This window comes from Peromyscus maniculatus, chromosome 8, assembly GCF_049852395.1.
Source record: "Peromyscus maniculatus bairdii isolate BWxNUB_F1_BW_parent chromosome 8, HU_Pman_BW_mat_3.1, whole genome shotgun sequence".
Lineage (NCBI taxonomy): Eukaryota > Metazoa > Chordata > Mammalia > Rodentia > Cricetidae > Peromyscus > Peromyscus maniculatus.
The window spans coordinates 108837792-108850316 of record NC_134859.1 but is presented as its reverse complement, the minus strand read 5'-3'; the positions used below and the strand labels follow the sequence as shown (position 1 = coordinate 108850316).

The 12525-nt window shown below is 55.1% G+C and overlaps 2 protein-coding genes across 8 annotated transcripts; one reads left to right on the top strand and one right to left on the bottom strand.

The window, feature by feature from the left end:
* Nucleotides 1-177: 177 nt before the first annotated feature.
* On the bottom strand, nucleotides 178-6119 carry Gps1 (G protein pathway suppressor 1). Of its 7 annotated transcripts, none has more exons than XM_042283241.2 (15): nucleotides 5939-6119; nucleotides 5599-5760; nucleotides 4196-4288; nucleotides 3517-3698; nucleotides 2872-3036; nucleotides 2651-2786; nucleotides 2488-2565; nucleotides 2232-2289; nucleotides 1761-1846; nucleotides 1459-1553; nucleotides 1265-1370; nucleotides 1108-1188; nucleotides 886-1023; nucleotides 666-800; nucleotides 178-592 (listed from the first exon to the last, which is right to left on the bottom strand). In XM_042283241.2, the coding sequence occupies exons 2-15, from the start codon at nucleotides 5632-5634 to the stop codon at nucleotides 518-520; spliced, it is 1464 nt and encodes a 487-aa protein (XP_042139175.2). In that variant the 5' UTR covers nucleotides 5635-5760; nucleotides 5939-6119; the 3' UTR covers nucleotides 178-517. The 7 variants fall into 7 exon arrangements, with proteins under 7 accessions (XP_042139175.2, XP_042139177.1, XP_006987716.1 ...); XM_042283243.2 differs by having other exon boundaries at nucleotides 2232-2292; nucleotides 5939-6088; XM_006987654.4 differs by lacking the exons at nucleotides 5599-5760; nucleotides 5939-6119 and adding an exon at nucleotides 5053-5205.
* On the top strand, nucleotides 5236-8468 carry Rfng (RFNG O-fucosylpeptide 3-beta-N-acetylglucosaminyltransferase). The gene is made up of 8 exons (XM_006987655.4): nucleotides 5236-5499; nucleotides 5627-5675; nucleotides 6086-6188; nucleotides 6287-6440; nucleotides 6880-6968; nucleotides 7048-7213; nucleotides 7530-7615; nucleotides 7702-8468. Exons 1-8 carry the CDS (start codon nucleotides 5236-5238, stop codon nucleotides 7763-7765), a joined length of 975 nt encoding a protein of 324 aa, XP_006987717.1. The 3' UTR covers nucleotides 7766-8468.
* Nucleotides 8469-12525: the final 4057 nt, after the last annotated feature.

The window sequence follows — 12525 nt, the reverse complement described above, 5'->3', positions numbered from 1 at the left end:
TTTGCAGAGATCTAATAATGGCCTATGACTGCTGCTCCCAGCCCAAATCCAAGGAGGCTGCTCTCCTGGCTCAGTGGACCTTGGGAGCCAGGAAAGCAATATAAAATGAGTGGTCAGAATATCCAGGGGATTGCCCTGGATCAGATCTTCCAAAGCAGAAAGAACAGAGCCTGTGGCAATGATCAATCTGTACTTTAATGGACTACACTGTTGCAGTCAGAACTACACATGGACAGGAGGGGTTTGAGGTACCCCTACCTCATTGCACACGGTCTGTTTCATTGGGACAGAACCTAGAGTCAGGCCTGAGTGGCTATAATGGGCAGCTTGCCTACCACAGCAGAGAATACCTCAGAGTGGAAGGCCAATGACCTGGCATCCAAGTGGCCAGGCTGCTCTAATGAACCACACATAGTCTGGAGCCTTCTCTTGAGGAAAGCAGGCAGGAAGCCCAGGTGCTGCTTCCATGAACAGGGTAGGAGTGCAGACCATCCTCTGAAGGTCAGGGGAATGCCTTTCACATGTTGGTGCTCATCCGTGACTGGCTGTTGGCTGGAGTCAGTTCCCCTTGGCTCCCTTCTCTAGGAGGAGACTGCAGTGGACAGGGAGGGTTCAGCGGAGGCTGTGTGAGTGCCGCCCGTTCCTCCGCATCCCAGGCTGCTCACCTTGACGTGGATCTGGTTGCGCAGTACGGCTGCCCTCAGAATCATGGCCTTGGCACGTCGTTGGAACTCTTTGCCCATCAGCAGGGACTTCTCAAAGGTGGTGCTGCGCTGATCCACGTCTCGAGCATACAGTATCTGTACAGGCAGGAGAGGAGGTTCAGCGTGGCCCAGCAGGTCTCCACACCACACACTTGCAGCAGCCCCAGCCCCGCCTACCCACCTTGCTGTGTGAGTCGATGCGGGCGTTAATGAGCCCCTCCAGGATGAGCTGAGTTAGCTCGTCCTCCAGAGCTGCGACTGTTGTGTTGAAGGCTGCGGCCATCTTGTGCATATCAGCTGACACATAGGGGCTGAAGTACTACAGGACAGAAGCCACACGCTGTCCCCTGCTCCTCAGAGCATCCATACCCCACAGAGCCTGTGCCACCCCCTCTCCACTTACTTGAATGAGAGCCCGGTTGCGAATCTGGGTATAGAGTGTCCTGACATGGGGGGCCAGGTACATGTCCAAGAGCAGGTTGTCCTGCAGAGGAGAACTGGTCGGTGACCCGAGGCACAGTCTAGCCCGGTCTCAATGTGACCATACTGTTGTTCCTTACCTTCATCTCATCCAACATCTTCAAGCATGAGGCATACTTGGACTCATAAAATTTGAAGATGATGTCTCTGACCTGAGGCTCCAGCTCCAGGAACAACTTGAAGGAGCTGAGGATACCAGAGTGCTCAGCTAAGAAGGGACAGAAGGGCCTGACCTGGGCAGGAACAGAAGGTAGGAGCCCACCACCTAACTTACCTGCTGGAGATGACATTGCGTTGCAGCTCCTGCCGGTCAAAAGTGGCTAAGGCACACAGGCCACCATAGACAGCCACATTGCTGGGGGACAGCAGCTAAGAGACAGAAGGGGAGGTGGGTCCAGGGTCACTGGTGCACAGACCAAGGAGGAAGCCCAGAGCTGGGGCCTGGCCTGCCCTTCCCACTGCCCAGGCAATGCTTAGACCTCATTCAGGAGAGATTAACAGCTCAATCCATTAGCTGTCACTTCCTCTTATGGACTTGGACAAACTGAAGAGTCCTGCATGCCATGCCCTCCTCACCTCTGGGAAGTCGCAGTGGTCAAAGGAAGCCAGGAGGAAGCACTTAGCAGCTTGCTTATACTTTCGTGCAGCCAGCTCAGCCAAACCTAAAAGGGGACCGAGGAGGAGACAGATGAAGCCAGGCCATTTAGAGGAGGCTGCTAGAGCCCTAGGAGACCATGCCTCTTGCCCCCAGTATTCCTCGGTTTAGAGACAGAAATCCTAGCTGTTTGTAACAGCATCCAACTCAAGACATTCCTGTAGGTTAGGTCTGCAGGGAATCCTCAGATGCCCACACCATATAGCCAGGCTCAGAAAACCGACATACTTCCCCAGGCCCCACCAGCTTCTCTACTTGAACTCGAAGCAAGTGCCACACAGACAGACACACAGACTGATGTCCTGAAGCCGGCCAGTACTCTATCTCCAGCTCCTTCTTCAAGGTGGGCCCTGTCTCAAGGGTTCAAGGGCTCGAGTGGCTGGAAGCCTCACCTGCGGCACACTTGAGCTTGGTGAGGATGGCTTGAGTCTGGCTGTCCCGCTCTCCACGCTGCTACAGGGGAAGGCAGCAGACATGAGAAGCCCGCTATCCTGCCCTCCTCATTCAAGGAGCTCTACTCCTTGTCCCCAACCTACCCTGAGAAGGGACAAGAGCAAACTCAAAGGGAAATTGAGGCTAGGAATGGGTACGGGGGCCTACCAGAGGGCCAGACTTGTAGAGCAGGGTATCCGTGGAGGTGGACCTTACCTCAGCAATCTCTGGAGTAGACTCAGCCTTGCTGACATAGCTTAACACATGAGACCAATTTTGCAAGTAGACACTGACCTGGTAGATGAGCAGACAAGGCCAGACTAAGTCTGGGTTGCCTCTTCTGGGCCCTCCATGCCTCCCCACCTATCACCCAGGCCACCTTGATGACGTTGAGGCACATGTTGATGACATGCTTAGCACTGGTGCAGTAGTCTCGGGCTCGTGAGTAACATTTGAGGGCATTGCTGAGGTCCCCACAGTCCAGGTAGTGATCACCCAGGTCATCGTGGCCGCGCCTGTAAGCCTGGCAGTGAGTGGATACTGGTCGAGGAACCAGCCAGGCCCAGTTGCCCACCTCCCCTGCCCAGAGCAGGCCAGCACCTGATGCTTTCTTTGATAGAATTGCCCTTATAATTCTTCAAGTCCGTGTCCAGCTTCTCCAGTTTCAATAGGGCCTTCTTCCGCGTGGCCTCCACCCAGGCTGTGTCCAGGGGTGGGGGCTCCACTCCACTCTCAGGTATGGCATCAGGTGCATTCTGTAGCTCCCTGAAGGATAACCTAGCCGTCAGGATAGGGACAACCACAAGGACCAGGGAGGAAGGGGAGGGGACATCACAAGCCATAGCTGGTCAAGAGGCCTTTGCCTATCTCCTTGCCCCACTCAAAGGGCCCAATCTGTACCAGAGACACAAATTCCTGACCTAGGAGCCTGCAGCCAGAGAGGGAAGTTTAATGGAGAATGAGGGGGTTTGACCCAAGTTGTTGTTTTTTTTTTGGGGGGGGGGGCAAAGGACAACAGCTACACCAGGTTCTCAAGAATTAGGAGTCCCAGTTGTCTGCACAGGGGCAGAGGAGGCCAGGAGAGGGAAGTGGCTTTGCTTCCCTGCCACAGGGAGTTAACGTTCACGCTTCCCATGTACAGAGATACTGCAACAGCAACATCACAGGCGGGATGCTGGGCATGACAGGAGCACAGAAAGCCTCTGCCAGCCCAGACGTGGTCACTTGCCCCCTCCAAGGCCTTACCTGGTAGCCTCAGAGAGCTTCCGGTGGATCTCTTCATACATATCCACATTAAAGGTCCTCTGAACGAAGGACAGGGCCATTTTCAAGGCCTCTACCCGAAGCGGAGGGCAACGGTCAGCGATAAACTGCAGCCGCTCGATGCGCATCAGGCCGCTGTAGCTGGCTGCATACTGCTCCAGATCCTGGGGTGCGTGGGGAGGGAGAGGTCAGGTGAGGTGAGCAAGGACCAGACAGCCTCAGCCAGAATACTAAATATTCCCTCGGGTCTTGGGCCTACAGAATTGACTACTGTCCCAGATTCTGGGAAGAGACCACTGGGGTGGATTAAGGACCTTCAGATTCACGCTCCGCACTGGAAAGTGGGAACGTGGGCATACCCTGACAAGTGACGGATGCTGGGGTGAGAACAGAGAAAAGTGTGTTGGCTGCAAATAGGCCGTTGCTTCACACTGTGCCTTAACGGAACTGTTCCCACTAAGAGGGTGCAGAGCCTCAGAAGTGCCTGAGAACCCAACATAGGTGGGCAAATGAAAACCCAGTTTCGAGGCTCAGAAAGCTGTAACTAAAGTGGTTGCTAAGAATCACCAATCTTTCAAAGCTATACTCTAGTGAGGAGCCTGACTTGGACCCCTTAACAGACCCAAGTTGCCAGTAGTCCTCCCCACACGAGGATCTGTACCAGGGTGGGGTTCTCCACCACGTAATTCACATCGGGTGCGTTCTGGGGATCTTCCTGTGGATCTACATCAATCTGCATGGGTTCCACAGCCCCCTGCAATAGAGAAAGAGCACCTTGACACATGCACCAGGGAGCACAGGGGATGCTTCTGACCTCCGCGGTCAGTTCTGCCCAAGATTTCCCAAGGCACAGCTGCACTGGGCTCCCACAGGTACTGGTCGCCAAGTGTCCGCCTCAGCTCTCCCACTCGGGTGTTGGGCACAATTCTGACTTCAGGAGCCCTCAAGCGTTCTCAGCCGCCATACTAATGTAGCTCCCTCCAGGTCACAGAGAATAAAACAGATTGACGCCCTATCTGCACAAGTCAGGAGAGCCAAAGCAGGCAGGCAACGGTGCGGAAGAGGCTGGTCGAGGACTCGAGCGGCCAGGGCCTCGGGCAACCCCGGAGAGCCGCTTCCCGCAGGGCGCGCAGCGGTACCTCGGAAAGCAGCGTGCAGGCCGACAGGCTGGCGCTCAGACTGTAGTCGCCCGACGTGCCGGGCCGCAGGTCTGACCTGCTGTGCGCAGGGCTGCGGCTCAAGTCGGAGGCCGACGACGAGGCAGAGCTGGGCGCCGGGCTGCCCCGCATCCTGGCTGGACGCGCCTCGCCCGCCCGCCCGGCCGACACCGGCACCAAAAAGCGTTGGCGCGCGAGGCGGGGGCGGGGCGGGGGCTGCAGCCCAGCGCGGCCGCGAGGCTGGCGATGCTCGCGCGCCTAGGCCTGAGCCGCGGGCCCCGCCCCGCCCGCTGCCAGCCCCGCCCACCAGGCCCGACCAGGACCGAACCGCCGCGCGGCGAGCGCAGCCGCCAACCCCTACCTGCAAGTTAAACACCTGAACCGGCAGCGGCATCTTCCACCCACGGCGCCGCAGAGCGACGTTCACTTCCGGGGCGGCGCGGCCGTCAGTTCCGGGTCAAGGCTCGGGGCGGGGCGCTAGTCACTCTTAAAGGGGCCGCCGCACTCTCAGGCGGGCGCCCAGCGCCCGAGCCGGGGCGGTCGTATGAGCCGTGCGCGGGGTGTGCTGTGCCGGGCCTGCCTCGCGCTGGCCGCGGTCCTGGCTGTGTTGCTGCTACTGCCGCTGCCGCTGCCGCTCCCTCGCGCTCCCGCACCCGACCCCGGTCGCATCCCGACCCCTGGTCTGACTCTCGAGGTCTCCCGTCTGCAGCCCGACGACGTCTTCATCGCAGTCAAGACCACTCGGAAGAACCACGGCCCGCGCCTGCGACTGCTGCTGCGCACCTGGATCTCCCGAGCCCCACGGCAGGTGTGCGCCCCGCCCCCCCCACTCTCAGGTTCCTGAGTCCCGGGCTCGCCCCCGCACCCCTGGGCCCGGGGACCCGCCCCTGCTCCCAGACCTACTCACTGGATCCTCATGATGTTTTCTCCCACAGACGTTCATTTTCACCGATGGAAACGACCCTGAGCTCCAGCTGCTGGCAGGTGAGACGCTCCCCGGGACTGAGTTGTAGCTACCCAGGCCATTCTGTCCTTGTGTCAGGCACTTGACTAGATTAGAGTCACCCACCTAGTGGAGGACAGAACCAGGACACCCATCCATGGCCAATCCACCTTTCAGTGCCCATCCTTCCAGTCATTAGATCCCCACCCGCCCAGTTCCTGGCAGGCTGCCACTGGCCAGTGTCACCCACATTCCTTGGGGGAGCCCCAGCAGCATCACCTGCCGAGTCCTGCACGGTTCCCACCTGCGCTGTACTAAGTCACTGTCATCTGTTTCAAAAGGAGGGCTGTGGTAGGGCTGCAGTTGAATCTGGGCCCCGACAGGCATTACCAGCCTAACCTAAGGAGGCGAGCTGGGAGTCAACCCCACATTTCCCATTTCCACTGTGCAGGCGGCCGCATGATCAACACCAACTGCTCTGCTGTGCGCACCCGGCAAGCACTGTGCTGTAAAATGTCAGTGGAATATGATAAGTTCATAGAATCTGGACGAAAGTAAGTGACCTCACCCCTCAGAGAACCCAGGGCTGAGGGCGGTGAGGCTCCCGCCCAAAGGGGAACCTCAGTGCATAGGCCTCTCCCTCCACCGTCAGATGGTTCTGCCACGTGGATGATGACAACTACGTGAACCCTGAAAGCCTGCTGCACCTGCTCTCCACCTTCTCTTCCAACCAGGACGTCTACCTGGGGCGGCCTAGCCTGGACCACCCCATCGAGGCCACTGAGAGAGTCCAGGGTGGTGGCACCGTGAGTGCTGGGCCAACCCCCCCCCCCCCCCCCCCCCCCCCCGCTGACCCTCCCTGGGGCTGACCCTCCCTGGGGCTGACCCCCCCTGGGGCTGACCCTCCCTGGGGCTGACCCCCCTGGGGCTGACCCTCCCTGGGGCTGACCCCCCTGGGGCTGACCCCCCCTGGGGCTGACCCCCCCCCCTCCTCCTCCCCTGGGGCTGACCCCCCTGGAGCTGACCCAGTGAATGCTGCGAGAGTGAGATTGGGCTGAGACGGGCACTAGCAAGTCAGGCACAGTGACAGAGAATGGCCTAGGGGCCGAGGGGACTTGTTAGGAACACTGTGTGCCTTCTGCAGACTCTGCTAGATGGTGGCCCAGGGTGACGGGGTGCGGTTGGAGGGTTGATGGTGGGGAGCCCTATCCTGGGCAGGCTTGACCAAGCTTTTCCTTTTTCCAGTCAAACACAGTGAAGTTCTGGTTTGCGACTGGTGGGGCTGGGTTCTGCCTGAGCAGGGGCCTTGCCCTCAAAATGAGTCCATGGGCCAGGTACGTGGGAGACTGGGAGCCCCACGGCCTGGCCTGGGGGTGTAAGGGCTACAGCGGTGCTGACTAGCCCACCCTGCAGCCTAGGCAGCTTCATGAGCACAGCCGAGCGGGTCCGACTCCCTGATGACTGCACAGTGGGCTACATCGTGGAGGGGCTGCTGGGTGCCCGTCTGCTCCACAGCCCCCTGTTCCACTCCCACCTGGAAAACCTGCAGAGACTGCCGGCTGATGCTGTTCTGCAGCAGGTAGAAGACCCCCAGCCTGGGCCTCACCCCACTCCTACAAGGACCCAGACTGTCTCCCTGGGGGTCACCCGGTTGTGCAGGATTTAGGAGAGGGCTCAGGATAGCCTTGTCCCTGGGGAGTGGACCCTGAGCCAAGACTTTGCCTGATGGATGAAGGACCCTCAGGAGCAGAAGCTCATGGCAAGTCTCAAAGGGGCTTCTTTATGAAGGGCCACTGTCCTGCTTCCCTAAGCCTGAGGGGTGAGTGACGTTTCCTCTAGCTGGTGGAGTGCCCAAGAGGAAGAACTGACCCTCACTCTCCTGATCGCCCTCCCAGGTCACCCTGAGCTATGGGGGTCCTGAGAACCCACGTAACGTGGTGAACATAGCTGGAAGTTTCAGTATACAGCAGGACCCTACGCGGTGAGTGGGCACTGGGGCTCTTAGCCCTGGAGGGCTCTGGTGTCAGCCCCCTGCCTCAGACCTGACCTCACTTCTTCCTCGGACAGGTTCCAGTCTGTGCACTGCCTTCTCTACCCAGACACCCACTGGTGTCCTGTGAAGAACGGGTGAGGTAGCTTTTCGGTAACTGATGACCCCTGGTGGCTGCTCCTCTTGGCTCCCTCCGGCCTTGGATTCAGGCAGTCAGCAGAAAGTGAAGCTGCTCGAAGGCCTCCTACAGTTCCTCTTCCAGGTGGACACCAGGTACCTCGGGAAAGTGAGGACAGCTGGGCTGTCCGTGCGGAGATTCATCCAGAGACAGCAAGAAAGGCAGTGCTGTGGAACCACAGATGCCCAGCCCCGCCCGAAGGGCTCCCCTTGATAAGGTCTACTAACCCAGTGACTGTGGCCCAGGAGGGGACTGGTTCCCAACCTCCCCCGGCTGCAGCTTGTCCTCCCTGCAGAAGATGGTGCCAGATGGGCTGGTCATTAAGGGGTGGGCTCCAGGCCTGGCCACAGACTCTTCCTGGAGGGCCTGCAGGGCCACTGTCAAAACCCGGAACGTGCAGACTACCTGGGCAGTGGATGCTTAAGACCAGCCCCAAGGCTGTGCTTCTGTTACCTCAGTCCTTCCCAGAATCATCACCGGGAGACTTTCTTCCTCTCACTTGATGTGTAGGGTTTTTCTTCCCAGAGCTTCCCACAAATCAGTATCACAGAGCCTTTCCTTTTGGGCCCCACAGGAGCAAGATGCAGACCCCAGCGCCCACTTTTATTGGGGTGCACTGTGGGGAAGTGGCTACAGTATTGAGTAAAGGTTTCTTTGCTGTCCTTAGTTTGGCTCCTCTTGTATTAAGTGACCAAGACACCTGGCAGCTCAGCGTTGCGGATGTCCACACAGCAGGAAGGCCTAGTCCTACAGCAGTGCCGCCTCCTTAACCCTCCATACTCTGAGGCCAAGCAGGATTACAGAGTGGTCTTTCTCAACACACATGATGGAACCACTGATACACAAATGTGAGCATGGCTGCTAGGTGCATAACTGTGTCTCAGTATAAAGGCAATATAGACACATGTTTTTTACATGGGTATGCTGGTTACATGAGAGTGTGGGAATGGCTGCTATGTGCATGGCTGTGCCTGGGTATATGAGAATATGTGGGCATGGCTGCTATGTGCATGGCTGTGCCTGGGTATATGAGAATATGTGGGCATGGCTGCTATGTGCATGGCTGTGCCTGGGTATATGAGAATATGTGGGCATGGCTGCTGTGTGCATGGGTATGCTTCTGTACACAGGCACATGGATATGTGTGAACATGCTGAGAAAGGATGTATACCCTGCTCCATGTGTACTTGTGTGTGTTGGTGTATGCACATGCAATCGATGGTCCCTGGTATAGGATAGTTCAACTTAGGACTTGGTTTTGTTTTGTTTTGTTTGAGACAGGGTCTTTTTTTGTAGCCCTAGGTCATGGTGTTAATGTACACGCTTTATATACTGTAGAAATTCTACTCCAAAGCCAGGTGTGGAGGCTCACACATGTAATCTCAACACTAGGAAGGCTAAGGCAAAAGGATCACCACAAGTTTGAGGCCAGCCTGATCTACATCATGAGTTCCAGGCCAGCCAGGCAAAATAAAGACACTGTCTCAAATAATCCTACTATATGTTAAATGGTCTTCTCCTGGACTAGGGACACACCGTACAACTTGACAGTCCCAGCAGTGAAGTCTTGAGGGTGGATACTGCTGTGTGCAGAACAGGCTGTGTGGTTAAGCAAAGGTGCATTTCCCATTTATGATGCTTTCAGCTGGGATTGGGCTTATGGCTTCCCGGTGTCACTGGAGGAGCTTGTGTGTGTGAAGGGCAGGAAGCAATAAGTGGGGATTGGATTGTGCTCACCAGAAGTGAAACATGCCCCAGAGCCCTGCATGGTGGTACAAGCCAGTAATCTCAGCACTCGGGAAGATGGGGCGTTCAAGACCAACCTGGGCTATACAGACCTGGTTTCAACACAGAAAAGACACTGGGGGCCAGTGCGATGGCTCAGTCACTGCGGTGCTTACCATGCAAACCTGAGGGTAGGAGTTTGGGCTATAAAACCCACGCTGAGAAAAAATAAGCTAGGCGTGGTGGTGCACACCTTTAGTCCCAGCACTCGGGAGTCAGAGGCGGTGAATCTTTTAATTCGAGGCCAACCTGGTCTACAGAGCTAGTTCCAGGATAGCCAGGGCTACACAGAGAAACCCTGTCTCGAAAAACCAAAGAGAGAAAATAAAACAAGACGCTTTGTACTTGAGGAATGGCACCTGAGGGTAAGCCTCCACATGAGCAGACACAAACACACACATACGTGTACATGCACATGACAGGAAGAGAAACTCCCATTTTGGGTCAAACCTTACAGGTCTTGGGGTCCTTAGACTGTTGGCATTCCAGGGAGAGCCTCTGGTTCTGTACAATCAGGTTCTGGGTAGAAGGGCAAGTGCTGAGGCTGGGAAACAGGCATAAGTTGAACTGGATGAGCCTGAAGCAAGAGAGCATGGAGCTGTGGAAAGCTGCTGCAGAAAGAATCCTTACAGCAACATTAAGATACTATGAGGAAAGGTGTTACCTGCATCAGCCAGTTCAGGTATGACCTATTCACCTGCCTGTGACCCCAAAATAGGAATGTGGTGCTGCAAACCACAATAATATGTTACAGATTCAACTGTATTTAATAAAGCTATACCTAGAAAAAGGTCAAGGAATCTTTTTCTAGAGGGAAGCCATTTATCAGGGAATATTTGGTGTTATTTGGCTTTTAATATTCAGCTGCTTCTTGCTATGAATTTCTTGTGCTCATAATTTCCCTAGGAACAATGTGTGTGGACATATACACTCAAAGCACTTGGATAAGGTCGAGTAGACAAGGCTTTCAGCCTCTAGGCTCCCTGCTCCCTTTTTAGCATTTGAATTGGGTGTCTGCCTTTTGCAAAAATCTCCTTTAACTACATCCAAAGATACTGCCAGCTCCTGACAAAAGCATCCAAGGACAAGCAAGGAACAGAATAGCTGGCCAGACCACCCACTAGGTGCCTGAAGCCCCTGAAAAGGTAAAACATCCTTCCAAAAGCCTGGCTCCTACGTGCATAGCTTTGCTTCTTGTGCAAATCAAGCTCAGATCTCTCCCTCCTCTTACAGCCCTAGAGCTACTTCTTAGAACAAAAGGTTTTTTAGCATAACCAGGTGCAGTAAAGCCTGGAGCAGAATTCCTGGCCCAGGCAGAGTGGGAGGAGAGAAGAGAACAAGGCAGAGTTTCTGTAGATGGTAAGGCTGTCCACTGACTCAGGCTGAGGAGTAAGGAGCAAGGAGAAGTTCTGCAGACTGTAGGTGGATTTGAATCAGGTCAGGAGAGGAGAGAGATAAAAGCCGGGTGGTGGTGGCGCATGCCTTTAATCTCAGCACTCAGGAGGCAGAGGCAGGCAGATCTCTGTGAGTTTGAGGCCAGCCTGGTCTACAAAGCAAGTTCCAGGAAAGGCTCAAAGCTACACAGAGAAACTCTGTCTTGAAAAACAACAACAACAAAAAGATAGGAAGGAAAGCTGGAGGACAGAGGAATAGAAGATGAGGGTGAGGTCAAGAGCATAAGAACTTAGCTATTGCTAGGGCTACAAGAGGACAGGAAAAGAAAGGACAGAGAGGAACTGAGCGTCAGAATGGAACTGAAGCTGTGTAGATGAAGTTTGTTATAGAGAAATAAAGTAAATGGACATAAGAAATTGGTGTACATAGATTCCTTTCCCTCAGGTAATCCCACGCTGGGTGTATCACCTTCCCCAGGACTCTGGGGAGGATTTTCTCAGGGCAGGCCCCTGGGAAAATTCCGATAATGTTGCAAATCTCAACTCCATCCAGCACCTGGAATTTGGAAGCCCCCTCTTTGCCTTTAGCATGCAAACATTCCTCCTTATCCTGCACTGTATTCACTCGTGGGCTCCACCAGTAAACACAGTGTCTTTCAACTACAGGGACCAAGGATGAGAACAAGTCCACACCAACAGGAGAGGTGTTTCCAGACTCTGCAGGAGGGGTAACTACCCAGAGCAGACAAGATTTTGACTGCCAGGGGCTTCCCTGAATTGTACCCCCAGTATCTCTACCTGTCAAGGCTGGTCCCGTGACCAGCACATAGCTCACTGGTATCTGTGAAGTAGTATATCCCACACCATCTCACTGGTATCTTTGGTTCATGAGGAGAAAGCAGATGTAAAGTTCTCTTTAATAAATGATCTGCTAGCTGGGCAGTGGTGGCGCACACCTTTAATCCCAGCACTCAGGAGGCAGAGGCAGGCAGATCTCTATGAGTTTGAGGCCAGCTTGGTCTACAAAGCAGCTCCAGGACAGCCAGGGCTGCTACACAGAAAAAACTTGTCTCAAAAGAAAAAAGAAGAAGAGGTAGATGGAGCGGATGCAGAGGTAGATGAAGCGGCGGCAAAGTTAGGCAGAGCTGCGGCAGAAGCAGGCTGAGTGGTGGCAGAGACTCGGTCATAATAAAGACTAGAAACTGAGCTATTACATGCTGAGGAGTTAGTGAAAACAAGGAGAATAAGAACATGGAACAGGGACACCTTTAAACCCAGCACCCGGGGAAGGAGCCATCTCCATGAGACTTGACCAGAATGGATATGAGCACTCAGTCTGAGGCCAACCAGGGCCCAGCTGCCGATCCTGCAAAACCCAACAACTTGGAAGTGTTGGTGGGATTACCCTACTAAATAATTTACTCAGCTGAGATACACTCTGGAGAGGATTCAGAATCCTATAGTCTGCAGTCTGAGGAAACAAAATCAGCTGAGGAGTTGACAAATGAGAAAAACGTGACCTGAGAACACAAAAGAAGGCACCG